This window comes from Salmo trutta, chromosome 8 (assembly GCF_901001165.1).
Source record: "Salmo trutta chromosome 8, fSalTru1.1, whole genome shotgun sequence".
In the NCBI taxonomy this organism is placed as follows: Eukaryota; Metazoa; Chordata; class Actinopteri; order Salmoniformes; family Salmonidae; genus Salmo; species Salmo trutta.
The window spans coordinates 12,447,934-12,464,720 of NC_042964.1; the positions used below are offsets into that span (position 1 = coordinate 12,447,934).

The window sequence follows — 16,787 nt, forward strand, 5'->3', positions numbered from 1 at the left end:
CTTGTTCTAGGTCCCAATAAACAAAGAGATCTTCTGTTGAATCTGACAATTAATCTTGATGGTTGTACAGTCAGCTCAAATAAAACTGAAGGACCTCGGCGTTACTCTGGACCCTGATCTCTCTCTTTTGATGAACATATCAAGACTGTTTGGAAGTGTACTTCACCAGACTGCCAAGAACCTTGCCTTCATCCAAGCCAAGGTGCTGAGACATGGTAGTGATGACACCATACGCCTTGTTGATCTCTGCACCAGACAGGATGCTCTTGCCAGCGTACTTGGGGACCAACATGTACGCTGCGATGTGTATGGGCTTCAGGCAGAAGTCTTCAAGCTTTTTGATGTATTTCAGAACTGCAGTTTCCTCTGCTTGGAGCAACAGTGAAGTGGGCAGGGCAGTATGGATTTCTTCTCTTACATCCAGCAAATTAGTAGATAAAGCATGATTGGTTGGAGGGGTGTATGCTGGGTGAAGAACATTCAGAAATCTCTTCCAATACACGTTGCCTGTGAGCATCAGAGGTGAACCAGTTACATACACAGCTCGAGCAAGACATTCATCAGAATTTCTCTGACTACGTTCCTCCATTGAGTCCAAAAAAATTCTGATCCCAGGAGGACCATGAGCTGTTGCTATCGATAAGGTGTCTGATTCATCATTTTGTTGTGAGCGCTGAGGGAACTTTATAAACTTGGCCAAATTATTCTGCATCTTTGTTGCATTCTTCACATATGATTTGGTACAGTATTTGCAAATGTACACAGCTTTTCCTTCTACATTAGCTGCAGTGAAATGTCTCCACATCAGATTTTTTCACATCAGGCATTTTCCTGTAAAGATTAGAAAAAAATTGTAAAAATAACAATTCCAAGTACAGATAAATAGTTAAGCAGTTAGATTAAACAACTCCTTTGTAAGATAAATGTTTTAAAATGAAACATGTATGGAAACAGGTGAATTAACATTCCTCAGTTAGCAGGCTCAAGCAAGCTAAAACCCACATGGTAGCAAAAACTAACTAGCAGAAATTGTTAACAAGTTAGAAATGATTTAAACACACTTTCCTGTAGGCTACTATTTACTAGTTAACACAAAATCATGTATGTCATTAAAATATATTCACCCCACACAGTATTGTAATTAAAACCTACCAGAAAGCATGTAGTCCTTGGCTTAGAGAGTGTAGTAGCGTGGGCTCAATTGCATCTCATTAGTGTGCAAGATCTTGGGAATCAGCTGTATATGTGATGGAAGAGTGCACTGCACATGTTATGGAAGAATGCACTGTACATGCAGAGGGTTTGAATACCATTGAATTGGGGATAGTTTAACCAAAATTGCCTTGTGTATCCCACAAAAAAGGTTCACTGTTATAAGCTAACTTTTTTGAATGAATTTAAGTTAAATTACCCAAATTCCAGGGCTTAACTTCCCATGGAAAATGTCTGGAAAAATTCCGGAAATTTACCAAAAAGTTTCCGACCCTTTGTAACCCTACCCGTAATAACAATACATGGGGCGAGACCCGTAATAACAAATGCACAACAATACACGGGACGAGACCCGTAATAACAAATGCACAGCAATACACGGGACGAGACCCGTAATAACAAATGCACAGCAATACACGGGACGAGACCCGTAATAACAAATGCACAGCAATACACGGGACGAGACCCGTAATAACAAATGCACAGCAATACACGGGACGAGACCCGTAATAACAAATGCACAGCAATACACGGGACGAGACCCGTAATAACAAATGCACAGCAATACACGGGACGAGACCCGTAATAACAAGTGCACAGCAATACACGGGACGAGACCTGTAATAACAAGTGCACAGTACACGCAGCACGAATGCTGAAATAACAAAGCACAGGTACTCACAGACCAATGGACATGGGAACAATAACTAACACATATATATATATATACACACACACACAATTACTAATCAGGGGAATTGGAATCAGGTGTGCGTAATGAGACAGTTTAGTGACGCTTAGAGGCCGGTGACCTGGACCTCCGGAACTGGTACACGGAATGAGCAGCAGTACATGGGAAATTCGTGACACAGGCACACAAATAAGTAATTGTATACAGTGCACTTCAATCACAGATACAGACTGAGGTTACTTAAGACAGAAATGATAGGAGGGATGTTGGTCGGGGAGGATGGGTGTGCATGTAACGCAAAGGTCTAGCAACCCAAACGTTGCATGTTTGAATCACATCATGGACAACTTTAGCATTTTAGCAACTTTGCAACTACTTACTACTTTTTAAACTACTTAGCTAGCATGTTAGCTAACACTAACCCTAAACATTTAAATACTTAGCTAGCATGTAACCTAACCTTAACCCTAATGTTAGCCACCTAGATAACGTTAGCTACAAACAAATTGGAATTCGTAAGAAAACTGTGTAAAGTACGTTATGAAGAAAATGATGTAATATTTTTAGAATAACACGTGAGCAGGCAGTAGGGGTGTGTGCGCGTGCACATGTGTCTATTGTATATCCATGTGTGCGCTTTACTCACTAACCTGTCACGGGTGCCTCTATGTCCAGCAGGTTCTTCTCAGCCCTCAAGATGGCCGCTCCCTCTCCGATGAGTCTGAGGGCTACGCTCTCCTCCACGCGGCCCTCCTTGGTCAGGTGGCCTTTGAGCACGTCCACTTTGGGCTTCCCATCACTGTCAAACACCTCCTTGGCTGTGAGCCGGTGACTTGGCGGGAAGGGGACAGCTGGAGAAGAAAAAAGAGGAGGACAGTTAGTTACAACAAACCCACAGGTACAAAAGACCTTGCACGGAAAAGAGTGAGGACGAGTGCAATGGTGGACACCCTATGATCCCAAAAGGGGCGAAGAGGATCGAGTCAAATAAGTCACAGGTACAGTTGTATCACTGAATAAGGTCCTCCTGTGTTTTAGATTCATTCTGTGTGAAAATAGAACAAAAATGCCTTTGAAATGAGTGTATTTTCATGACATTTTGTGCAAGGAAATCTCTTTTGGAGGAAAGATGTTTGTCACATTTCTGGGCAGGTGTCAAGGGAAACGCAACACCTCTCATCACATGCAACAAAACATATTGGTGCTCACAACTAAATGTGTGAATAAATCTATTTACGATTTATTCAAATAGTAAACAAACTTTGATGTCAAGAGGAAAATAACTTAAGACAGTAAAATGTCTCCCTTCAAAATAATTTAAGAGTGCTTTCAGCAATTATCAAACTGAAAACCAACTGCCAGTGTAAAATGCACTTTGAAATGACAAACGCTAACATTTGGTAGCCTCTACCTAGCAGTTACTGTGTGTTGCTGCTGCCTGCCGCCTACACATAATCCTATCAAAAGCTCACTTTCCCAGCCTTATGGGGAGCATCTTAATTATTGACTAATTACAGTCACCCACAACAATACCCTTCATTTGAGGAAAGCAGAAACAAGGAATTCTATGAAAACACATTTTGACATGGCCTAACAGCTGTACAGTACAAAGTAGGTACACCACCCTGATAGTCAATTGCAAATTAGCCACCAAAATATGAAGTGGATTCACTAACTCAGCATTTTCACACCATCAGGAAAATAGGAAATCTTGTTAATTAAAATCCCAGAGAAGCATCACGTCTAAAGAGAGATTAATGTGCTGTGCAAGTAGGGGTGGGGGAGATCCCACAGACGGGGCAATGATTTCCCGACGGTGACATCATCTGTAATCAGACCTCCAGCGCACCTCTGTCACACTGTAATGAATGAAAGAATAGAAAAAGGTCATTCATTAATCGGGCTTAATTCTATATACCAGGTGTACTACACAGATCTATTGGGCAGCGTCCATGTTCTCAACCCTTCTCCTGAAGTGTGCACTTGAACACTTCCCGTCGTGGTGGAAACTCCCTCCAGCCAATACTTACACCAGTCTAATGGGGCGGCAGCGTAGCCTAGTGGTTAGAGCGTTGGACTAGTAACCGAAAGGTTGCAAGTTCGAATCCCTGAGCTGACAAGGTACAAATCTGTCGTTCTGCCCCTGAACAAGGCAGTTAACCCAGGCCGTCATTGAAAATAAGAATTTGTTCTTAACTGACTTAAATAAAGGTAAAATAATGCTTTAAAATCAATGACGAATTGGGAAGCAATCTAGACTCCTCTTTCAGTAGTCTCTCTTGACAGACATTCATATGATACAAGAAAGCAGAGCAAGATTCCCAATATGGCTCGTAAAATTAGCCTTCTCTTTCAGTACTTCTGCTCATTCAGCTTTAATCCAGACAGCTATCATGTACACTGACTGAAACAATTGACAAGCCAGTCAGACAAACCCCAAACCTTCAGTTCAGTAGCCTACATCCCTGCACAGTCAACACTCACCTGTGTGGGTGTGCGTCAAACCCCAGCCAGTGCCTCAGATAGGGTTACCAGAGGCCCCCGGCTGGGCCACTTCTCAGCACCTGCTGTGCAACTCTAGCCCTGGGCTTAAAGTGACAGTCTGTCTACATGCAGCTTCCTGTCTGTCATGTTGAGTTGTTGTACACAGGCCCCAGCCTCCTGTCTGTCATGTTGAGCTGTTGTACACAGGCCCCAGCCTCCTGTCTGTCATGTTGAGCTGTTGTACACAGGCCCCAGCCTCCTGTCTGTCATGTTGAGCTGTTGTACACAGGCCCCGGCCTCCTGTCTGTCATGTTGAGCTGTTGTACACAGGCCCCAGCCTCCTATCTGTCATGTTGAGCTGTTGTACACAGGCCCCAGCCTCCTGTCTGTCATGTTGAACTGTTGTACACAGCCCCCCCCCCCCACCACCATGTCTGCTATACACATGTACTCATAACTTTACAGAGTGGGAAGGAACTCAGTATGCTGCTTCCTGGGAACAGTCTGTGTGTGTGTGTGGTGTGTGTGTGTGTGTGTGTGTGTGTACTCCGCGTTCATGCATATGTGTACTCATCAGTGCAACTACACAGTGATTGTTGGATAGTCTTAATCTTACAGGCATCTATATATCAGGTGTCCTACCTAAGACTGCACAGATCTCTTGGGCAGCGTCCAGGTTCTCAACCCTTCTCCTCAAGTGTGCACTTGGAACACTTCCCACCGTGGTGGAAACTCCCTCCAGCCAACACTTACACCAGTCCAATGCTTTAAAATCAATGCTTCCTTGTAAACAGCTTTGAAGTTACACTTATGTCAGGATACCACTACATTAATTTGACTACAACAACATGCTTTCCCCCCCCCCCAAAGTGTGAATATGCACACAATGTAAGCAGAGTTTGCACTTAAGGACCAATGGAAGGGTTCCAAACAAGAAAACTCTTGTTACATACCTGGCAATGCTGACCGAGCTACAGTACCAGTCAAAAGTTTGGACACACCTACTCATTCAATGATTTGTCTTTCTTTTTTACTATTTTCTACATTGTAGAATAATAGTGAAGATATTAAAACTATGAAAAAACACATGGAATCATGTAGTAAGCAAAAATGTGTTAAGCAAATAAAAATATATTTGAGATTCTTCAAAGTAGCCACCCTTTGCCTTGATGACAGCTTTGCACACTCTTGGCATTCTCTCAATCAGCTTCACCTGGAATGCTTTTCCAACAGTCTTGAAGGAGTTCCCACATATGCTGAGGACTTGTTGGCTGCCTTTCCTTCACTCTGCAGTCCCAAACTATCTCAATTGGGTTGAGGTCGGGTGATTGTGGAGGCCAGGTCATCTGATGCAGCACTCCATCACTCTCCTTATTGGTCAAATAGCCCTTACACAGCCTGTTGGGTCATTGTCCTGTGAAAAACAAATTAAAGTCCCACTAAGCGCAAACCAGATGGGATGGCGTATCGCTGCATAATGCTGTGGTAGCCATGCTGGTTAAGTGTGCCTTGAATTCTAAATAAATCACTGACAGTGTCACCAGCAAAGCACCCCCACACCATCACACCACCTCCTCCATGCTTCACGGTGGGAACCACACATGCGGAGATCATCCGTTCACCTACTCTGCATCTCACAAAGCCACGGCAGTTGGAACCAATAATCTCAAATTTGGACTCATCAGACTAAAGAACAGATTTCCACCGGTCTTATGTCCATTGCTCGTGTTCATTGGTCCAAGCAATTCTCTTCTTATTGCTGTAGTGGTTTCTTTGCAGAAATTCAACCATGAAGGCCTGTTTCACATAGTCTCCTCTGAACAGTTGATGTTGAGATGTGTCTGTTACTTGAACTCTGAAGCATTTATTTGGGCTGCAATTTCTGAGGCTGGTAACTCTAATGAATTTATCCTCTGCAGCAGAGGTAACTCTGGATCTTCCATTCCTGTGGCGGTCCTCATGAGAGCCAGTTTCATCATAGCGCTTGATAGTTTTTGAGACTGCACTTGAAGAAACTTTCAAAGTTCACATTTTCCAGATTGACTGACCTTCATGTGTTAAAGTAATGATGGACTGTCGTTTCTCTTTGCTTATTTGAGCTGTTTTTGCCATAATATGGACTTGGTCTTTTACCAAATAGGGCTATCTTCTGTATACCCCACCTACCTTGTCACAACACAACTGATTAGCTCAAATGCATTAAGAAGTAAAGAAATTCAAATGAACTTTTAACAAGGCACACCTGTTAATTGCAATCCATTCCAGGTGACTACCTCATGAAGCTGGTTGAGAGAATGCCAAGAGTGTGCAAAGCTGTCATCAAGGCAAAGTGTGGCTACTAAAATATATTTGTATTTGTTTAACACTTTTTTGGTTACTACATGATTCCATATGTGTTATTTACAAGTTTTGATGTCTTCACTATTATTCAACAATGTAGAAAATAGGATATAAAAAAAGAAAAACCCTTGAATGAGTAGGCGTGTCCAAACTTTTGACTGGTTCTGTAAATCAAGTGCTCCTAGTATTTAATTCCATGCCTATAGTAGGATGAGGTAAAGGGCATTCAGTATTGTTGGATAATCCTGGCTGCAAGTGAAGCTCTCAGGTTGCTGATGTCCAGTTGCTTAGCAGGCTATTGAACAATGTGTTATGGATATGAGTGAATAGAAGAGAGTTAGCAGAGACTAAGGGGAAAGGGATACCTAGTCAGTTGCACAACTGAATGCATTCAACCCAAATGTGTCTTCCGCATTTAACGCAACCTCTCTGGATCAGAGGGGTTGGGTTAAATCGACGCCCTGGGAGCAGTTGTGGTAGGGGGTTAACTGCCTTGCTCAAGGGCAAAATGGCAGATTTTTCCACCTTGCGATTCGATACTGCGATTTGATTGTCCATACATATTGCTCACCATATGTCTGCTGCAGAGAGACAAAAGAAAGCATGAGAAAATGAGTTTTGATCAGTCATGGAAATAAAAGTGCTGAAAACATGTTGGCTCACTATTAAAAAAAGATTAAGGCCAAGCTATTGGATGAAAAATACCGAAGTTTTGGCGTAGGTAGAGCCAACTAACTAGCTAACGCTACCTAGCCAAAAAAATGTGTGTATATATATATATATATATATATATATATATATACACACACACACACACACACACACACACATCAATACTTGGGGTCAAATATCAATATAATATCATCCAAAAATAATATTGCGTTATGTAACTGTATCGATCCCCCCCAATGATGAACCCCCCCCAATCACTGGCAACTGTGATTTAATGTTGGCCTAACTGCTTTTGACATACTTTATGATGATTGACATTGAAGTCTGTCTTTTATGTGTTGCCCATTTCTAACGATCAATCCTGTCCTTTCTTAATCCACCCTCGATAGTTGATTCGTTAGTTTTTCAAAATCCAATTAATTAGGGCAAATTTCAATTTAGAAGACTGTCATTCAGAATATCACACACTCCTGTGTTCCAGCGCTTCAGAACTGTGAGAGTACAGCAGACTGAGTTGGTCGAGCCTGCCTGGTTGCCTGCTTGCCCGCCTGGTTGCCTGCCTGGTTGCCTGCTTGCCCGCCTGTACGCCTGCCTGTACGCCTGCCTGGTTGCATGCTTGCATGGTTGCCTGGCTGAATACTAAGTATGACTCAAAACTGGGCTCCATTAGCTGATAGCTTTAATTCATTTCATCATTACTCAGCCCCCCGCCATGTAACCAGGCGATTGCTGCTCCGCCAGCTAGTCTAGAAGGAGCGAAATTGGTCTGCATTCATGTGAAGTCTGAACATCCCCTTTCACCACGACTTAAAGGGGAATTTCAATGAAAATGGATCATTTGATATTGTACATTAGGTACAGTAATTCATTCATTCAGTAAAGGACTATCAAGGATCACACCTCATTTCTCCAGCACCAATCAACCCACCAAACTTGTCTTGCCCCGGCCTTTTTTAACCCTCACGTTGAAGTAAAATAGACCAACCCCAGGATTCAGTCCCCTGTTCACGAGCAGTCAGCTTTCAAGAAAATCTACTGGACCAAGAGACTAGCTTGTTGCTCTGAAGGACAATACTGTCGTTGCCGTCGGATCTAATTTACCTAACTTTAAGTGCTATGAGTCTCTTTTCTCCTGATGGATATTTCTCCCATCACAATGCAGTGGGATTGTGGGAGTAGAAAATGGCTCTTGGCAATCATTGAAAAAGTAGGTGCTTAATTGGTAAAAAGCCCAATAACAGTTTAAACTCAGGAAAGCAACAGGCATGCTTAAGAGCCATTGCTCCAATCAGAGCCATTTCCACCATTAGATAGAAACGCTATCCATCTCCCGCTTGCGTAGCAAATTAATACTATGCATTATTCAAACGACACCCCCTCATGTATTTTGAATGCATTATCTATCTCCCCCTCATGCATTATTTGAGGCACTCCAGGGAACAGTAACTAATTCCTTTCCACGGATTAAAAGTATCATTCAAAAGGCTGATTACAGGAAGCCATGTTGGTTACACTGGGGGTCGGCACTTTTCACATTGTGTAACAATCACTTCAGCTCTAAGGTAGGCGTTTAATGACGTTGCAGAATAATGATTAATCAGAAGACAGGATGGAAGACTGGTGGATCACTGGTGCATAAATTGTGATGCATGACACTTGGGGTGCATCTCAATAGTCTGAAGTCATGTGAAGGATACCGGACAGATTTCAGCAAATTGAAACTGCAATGCATTATTATATTGCAGCACATAAGAGTAATTGACTTTTTTGGCCAATAAAAAAAATCTAAGCTGCAAGATTCTTGTCTAGAGCACTATAATGACATTAGTCAGATAACTACTTTCACTACATTACCTTTCTGCTACTTTCACTACAGTACATTATCACTCTGCTACTTTCACCTCATAAACGGCTACTTTCACTACAGTACCTCTGCTACTTTCACTACAGTACCTCTTCACTATGTTCACTACAGTACCTCTCTGCTACTTTCACTACATTACCTCTGCTACTTTCACTACATTACCTCTGCTACCTTCACTACATTACCTCTGTTACTTTCACTACATTACCTCTGATACGTTCACTACATTACCTCTGATACTTTCACTACATTACCTCTGATGCTTTCACTACATTACCCCTGATGCTTTCACTTCATTACCTCTCTGCTACTTTCACTACCTTAATGAACAAAAGTACTGCTCTCCAACTGGCTTTTAAAGCGACAATCAGCAGTAGAAACAATGACAAAGCAGTGTCCCCATCTCTGTTTTGGTAAAAAGCTGAGGGATGGGGATGGAGAAATGTAACCACTCTCAAATTCATAGACGGAGTCATGGATGCAAGGACTGTATTAACCATGTTTTAAGGCTATTTAATGTTTGTTTACATTTACTTTGTTTACAAACATTAGGTTCTGATGGGGTACATCAGTTGAACTTAGCTCATGAGACAGATAAGTTGTGTACAGTACTTCAAGAATCAAAGGCTTGGCAGTATACCGTATATACCAGGTTATTTGGAAAAAGCCACGGAATGGTTTTTCCAATACCGTCAATACAGTTGAAACAATATATTAAAAATGTTTTAATACATTTGAATATTTGTAGCCACTTTAAGTAAATACCTGCAGTCAACTTGTGCAATACGTTAGGAGATAAAGAACATTGCTTTCTTCATTTCACCTGTCACATTATTATGAAGCTTACTGTAGTCCCCAGTCACATGGTGTTTGTTGTCACTCACTGTTGTGCAGTATGCGCCAGGTGATCTAATTAAGAGTATGGAATTCACAACTAAATGTTTGCAATTCAAGCTAGGTTAACTGTCTAAAATGTGTTAAATGCTCAGCAGTTGTGCATTTGGTTTTCTAATTCAGTAGCTAGTTAACTATCTAGCTAAGTGGTTAGCTTCTTACAAAATCAAGCATTCACTTGGTGACAGCAGAGAAACCCCTCCTGGATCAAGAGCCCCGCTGGCTAATATTTATTTTATGCGTGCAGCAAACTGTGAGTAGCATTTTTTTAGTTACTTGTATAGTTTAGGTCATAAACTGTACAAAATGTTTGCAATGTGCTCGTTAGCATTTAGATAGAGAATGCTATGGGATTTGACATGTACTTGTTAGCATTGCTAACCTTCGGATTACAGAGGGTGGGTTTTGAAAACAGCTCCCCTTGTGTTCAGCGCGGAATGTCCCGGTATGACACAAGGTCGGTATTACAATCTGGATACCGCCCAAGCCTAGGACATATCATTAATTTATAAGTCCAAAAATGGATGTAGCAACTACTGATTTCCCTTTTAAGTGGTATATGCTCCAATTACAAGATGCTGGATATGTGGTTGTTCCTAGAATATTTCAACATCTCTAACTGGTCAAACTGCTTTCTTCTCCAGAACCCCTATACTATATAAATTGATGCATATGTAGCCATATCATTACATACAGAATGTGAATTAAAGGATCTCTATGCATGTAGCCTACATGATTCAGTAAATATGGCCCAAGCTCACCACGTTCAGTGCACACAGTGAGACGCACAACATACACATAATATACACGTCTTGAGGGGGGAAGAGTCTTGATCAACATAACATAGTGGGACTCAATCATCTGGCCCTGTGGGGAAAAATAGATTTCCCACAGGGCCAGATCTTACCTCGATTCATTTTCCCAGAAGCTCAGCAATAGTTCTGTATGAGCCCCATAGGAGAGACCAGTGAGGATAATTTGCTCCCAAAGCAACTACTATAGAGCACGTCATTCATATAGGAGGCAGACTGAACTGTTTTTAATCTACAGAAGAAAATAATGGATGGAACAAACAAATGATTGCGCCGTAACAGTAGACTATATATTGTAAATACAAAGAATGCTTTTTAGCATTATGATCAGTCCAAGCAGTACATTTTCCTTTTTCTAAAATACAGGGGTTTATGTCAGTACTTGAAATGATTAAATGAGCAACGTTCAGCATTCATGCTCAGTACTAGGCACGCAATGGGAGAAAAATACAACCAGTTCCTCCACATTAAACTGAAATATCTGAACCTGTCCAATAAGAAAGTTATGCCCTACTGAACATGGACCAGATGTCTACACCTCCCTCCCCTTTTCTCACTCCCGTGTTGTTGACATCTGACTGAAAGCTGTATTCAGTAGGCAATAGGTTATGGCCTTATCTCAAATGATATTGAATATCTATTGAAACCACTGCACAGGCACCCACTTCTCTCATCCAGCGTTACACCTGCTAATGCAGTAGCATTCAACCACATCACACATACCACTCATGTTTCTATTTCACCTTTTATGGGTGATGGAATGGCCCATGAACTATTTTCTTCTTTATAAGCTGCGGGCCTACTTAATGTAGAGTTTCCAGAGGCAAATATGAGCACACAAATACCCATGTATTTAGGCAGTGTGTGTAGATGAAGTCAGCATTTTGCTCTCTGTACACTCACTGCACAAGTAACATGAGCGAGCATCAGGAAAAAATGAACGCTCCCATTGTTATTGACTAGGGAACCCTGACTGTCTGTAGGTGTCAATCAAATTACAGTTTACAGGCAGTATCCAGCCCAGGAAGCAACTTTATTCTATGTGTCTCAAACCAAGCAACATAACTGTGGCTTCACCACAGACGCCCCAGGCAGTGTCTGAGCAGAAAGGTACCACTTGGCAAAAAGACAATTGGCTGCACAAAGACAGAATAGAGAAGGATAATAATAATGGCCATATCTTGGGCAGATAGAGCGTGTGACATTAAGAAAATTAGCAAATTAAACACCGAGGCTAGGCCTATTTGTAAAGACGAAGAAAGCGTTGCCATGAGATAGCCAATGTGATTAGTCGCAACCATTCCATGTACACAACATTGACATTAAAAAGTAATATTTCTCAAAAATATAAATGCAATAATTTCAAATCAGTCAATTGAAAAACACTACGTGACCAAAAGTATGTGGACACCTGCTCATCGAACATCTAATTCCAAAATCATGGGCATTAATATGGAGTTGGTCCTCCCTTTGTGGCTATAACAGCCTCCACTCTCCTGGGAAGGCTTTCCACTTGATGTTGGAACATTGCTGCGGGGACTTGCTTCCATTCAGCCAAAAGAGCATTAGTGAGGTCGGGCACTGATGTTGGGCGATTAGGCCTGGCTCACAGTCGGCGTTCCAATTCATCCCAAAGGTGTTCGATGGGGTTGAGGTCAGGGCTCAGTGCAGGCCAGTGAAGTTGTTCCACACCGATCTCGACAAACCATTTCTGTACGGACCTCGTTTTGTGCATGGGGGCATTGCCTCAGGGCAGTTTATATGCATGATTATCGTCCTCACCAGGGATGTAAACAAATTTGTGCACAGAATTTGAGAGAAATAAGCTTTTTGTGCATATGGAACATTTCTGGGATCTTTTATTTCAGCCCATGAAACATGGGACCAACACTTTAGATGTTGCATTTACATTTTTGTTCAGTATAATATACAATCTCAGAAAGCAAAGTTGATAAACAAATGCTTAAATTCAAGTGTTTTGGCATCTAAAGGATTTCACAATGAAATCTTGCAGAGCACAGTGCCTTTCAATCCACTATGGGATTTGACCTGGGAAAATGGCTGACAGTGCACAAACAGGGCACAACCCTCAGAGAGTGTGGGTGAGGATTTGGCTGGCACTACCCATCTACACACTGAGACAAGTTACCACGCCAGCACTTTCACTGCCCCCAGTCTCTGCATGACCACCAGAAAGAGGAAGAACAGGAGAGAAAGGAGTGTGTGACAGAAGTGTAGCGAAGGAGACATAGTCAACGATAATGGCGGCTAAGAACAGCAATATTGATTATCCTCCAATAGTCTATTACATTCATTTCATAGATGATATTTCAAGCGGGTGGACAAATGTTTCTCCCCCACGCCGCACCACCCACACCACAGTAAAAGCTGCAAAGCTAAACCCCATTATGAATCATGACTGAACTGTTGTTTGAATGGTTCCTACAAAAGAAAAGTATGGAGGCCATGAACCAAGACATGACTCAATAACAGAGAAGAACGCTGCCATTCCTCAAAGAAAAAGTCAGCTCTATTCAGTGTGACTACAACCAAGGAGGGACATGCAAACCAGCACTCAAAAACCCCTTCCCATCTCTCAACATATTCCCATAAAAAGGCTCTCAGCAGAGTTGGCTTTCCAGTATATTTGGAGTAGAATTGCCAAGTGTTGAACAGGATACAAAGAGGGTGTATCTCATTCCCCCAAACAACATTATCAGACAGTGCTTACTAATTAAATTACATAACCACAATGAGATGGAGAAGAGAAGACCGTATGCTACTGGGTAATTGATAGAGAATATTGAAAGGGTTCAAACATGTCAGGTTATTTGGAAGACGAAAGGGATAGAAGAGGCATTCCAAACTTAGAACACCAACTGGAACTTCTGGTTCCCCCCCAAAAAAATTCTATACAGTTTATATGGACAATGTTGTCTGCCACATCCAAAGATGCTGAATATTAGTCTCTCCCTTCTGACACTTGTGTTGAAACACTTCACCCATAGCTCAAGTTTGTAACATCTGTGTGTCGATGGAGACACACAGAGCTGCGTCCCAAATGGCACCCTATCTCCTATAGTGCATTTAATTTGGCCAGGGCCCATATAGGGAATAGAGTGACATTTGGGACATACCCTGGATAAATGAGCCTAGTTTCCCTACGGAACGCCTCAAACTGCATTTGCGCTACTTCTCAAGAGCTTTCAGTCCCCCCCTCTCTCATTTAGAATGGCTACAAAGCTGCCCATCAATAATTCATAAATCAGCACTCTGCCTAGGAGATGCAATCTTCAGATACAATTAAGGCGTAATACATTTGAGGGTGAGCCCTCCATATTTAAAACCCACCTACGGTCCCTTCGCAGCAGCATCCAAGGCTCTGCAATATTATAAAATGGACAGGGGATTAAAAGAACATTTAAGTCTGGGATTATGGTTGCCAACTTCATTTAGGGATGATTCGAAAGCAAAGAACGCCAGAGTCATACAGGAATAGTAATCCCACCAAAAATCCTCTTTCTGACAAAGTCAGCCTGGGTTACCAACTCCTTTCTTTAGCCTCCTCTCTACTGGCCAACGTTCAATAATTTCTCTCAGTGGTTCCCACACAGGGTTTTCTTGACCAATTATCTGGTCTGGTGTTGAATCAACCACACATCCTTTCAGGAAGTCGTATGAAGATCTGCGGCTTGAAATCCACCATTTTCTGAGACTGAACAAGCTTTCTAATGAAGCTGCAGACTGGCCAATACTAAATGGTAGCCTACAATCTGTTATCCACTCTAACACCGACATCATTTAAACCCACTGACACTACCGGGAATGAGGAAACGGTTCTGTTTTTTCTATATTGTGTAATATGGAGATGAAGCACCAGAACAATGGCAGTCATGGCAACCAAATGCGTTTTTGTCAGCGTTGGAGGAGTTTAGGCTTCTGTTCTATCTACAAAGTAAAGCAGAGGCCCCGGTCATTTAGACATTTGTGACTCGTTTCAGGAAACTAGGCGTATGTCACGCGTCACTACTTTACAGGAGCTCCATTTGAACGTAAACTTTTTTTAAATGTCAAAATTCATTTTTGGGCAGAAATGCCTTCTGGAACATGTGAACTTTCATGTGCCTTAATAACAAACGTGTATGCCATCTGTAAATATGGATAAAATAGTTAAATTATGAGCCTAGTTGGTTTAGCCATGGAAAAAGCCAGCAACCTTCCTGCTAGCCATCATCAGCTTAGATAATAAGTGGGCTGGACATGCCGATAGATGAGTTTGGATTGGTCTGCCATGTAGCACGCTTCTGTCTATAATATGAGCTGGTCAATATGTGTAGGTAATCCTTTCTAACACAGCTTTTTTTAAATAAATATATCTCGTAGAAGAACTGCATAAGTGTTGCTCTCCACTTTCTGGAGGACTGAGTTTTGAAATCAGTGGAATTAGAGTATAATAGCTAAGGAGATGAAGAAAATTCTGGCATTTGATTGCAAACATGCAGTCTTCAAATCTTTTGGTTGTTTAGTACATGGCCTCACATGTGAATCCTTAAAGAGATGGGTGGGGCTAAAGCTTAAAAGGGTGTGAACGATGCTGAATGGGTGTAGACAAAGAAAAGCTCTCCAGTAGGTACCAAAACAGTAGGTACCAAGGGCCATTTTCTCAAAAGCGAGGTTACAAATGTATCAACTTTCAAAGCAGAATTACTTTCCCATTGTTCCTCAACTGTAGGGTATGACACCATTTTCTAGCTCTGAGTCTCTACTTTTATCCAATGTAAAAAAAACACAATTTCAAATTTTGCTACATATAGCCGAATCGAGCCGGCCGGTCACATTTGTGTGTGCCTCTTTAGCATGCGTTAGTAGGAGGGAAGCTGGTTTGGGACAAGACCCTTAGCAGAACAAGGCTTTGAAGCTAGTGCCTGAGTACCACAGGCTCAGTCTTGAATTGAGCTGCCTGTATTTGAAAAGTAGTAAGGAAGATGGAGAGACAGGGGGATATAAACTGAATGTGGTGGACCCGGGGGCGGCAATCACACACACATACGGGTGGTGCCCCTGGCACTCTGGTCCAGAGTAAGTGGAGAATGCAAAGTTAGGGTAAAGAGGAGAGCTGCTAGATGAAGTGTGTCCAAATGGGTACGTCAAAATCTAACCCTTCTATAAGGACAAGCATATTTTAGTAGTTCATCATGTTTTCAGGTCACAAGATCATTGGAGTAGAGGTAGTTGGTGAGTGACTTCTACTTCAGTTCATAGAATGTTCTGATAAAACATTTCTGAAAAAGCACATATTACTCAGGTGAGAATTGTAGTCTGCAATGAAAATGAAACCAGTGTTCAATAGATTTTTTAAAATAACTATTCCACATTTACAGTATTGCATTTTCAATTCTCTTAATATTTAATCATTTTTCATCCCTGGGGTATTTCCCTATGGGCTGTTTATATTAGTCATTCAACAAAATCATATTTTAATATCAACAGTATTTTTTTTAACCTTAATTTAACTAGGCAAGTCAGTTAAGAACAAATTCTAATTTACAATGACCCCCTAGGAACAGTGGGTTAACTGCCTTGTTCAGGGGCAGAAAGACAGTTTTACCTTGTCAGCTCGGGGATTCGATCTAGCAACCTTTTGGTTACTGGCCCAACGCTCTAACCACAAGGCTACCTGCCGCCCTTGTGTACACAGTCAGGGGACTGAATAACCCCTCTACACTCCCTATGGTACACACCATTGCAAAAAAAACAGACATAAATCGCATCATAGAAAAATGTATTAAAAAAATTGTAAAGGGGTTGCCACGGAAAC

General features: G+C 41.8%; 1 protein-coding gene across 7 annotated transcripts in view; it reads right to left on the reverse strand.

Moving 5' to 3' along the window:
* Window positions 1-16,787, reverse strand: part of LOC115198233 (serine/threonine-protein phosphatase 2B catalytic subunit alpha isoform) — a 130,489-nt gene that overhangs the window by 63,851 nt on the left and 49,851 nt on the right. For all 7 annotated transcript variants that reach the window (XM_029760018.1, XM_029760020.1, XM_029760017.1 and 4 more), the window contains exon 2: window positions 2,554-2,754. In XM_029760018.1, the coding sequence (XP_029615878.1) occupies window positions 2,554-2,754 (201 nt within the window). The remainder of the gene's footprint in view (window positions 1-2,553; window positions 2,755-16,787) is intronic.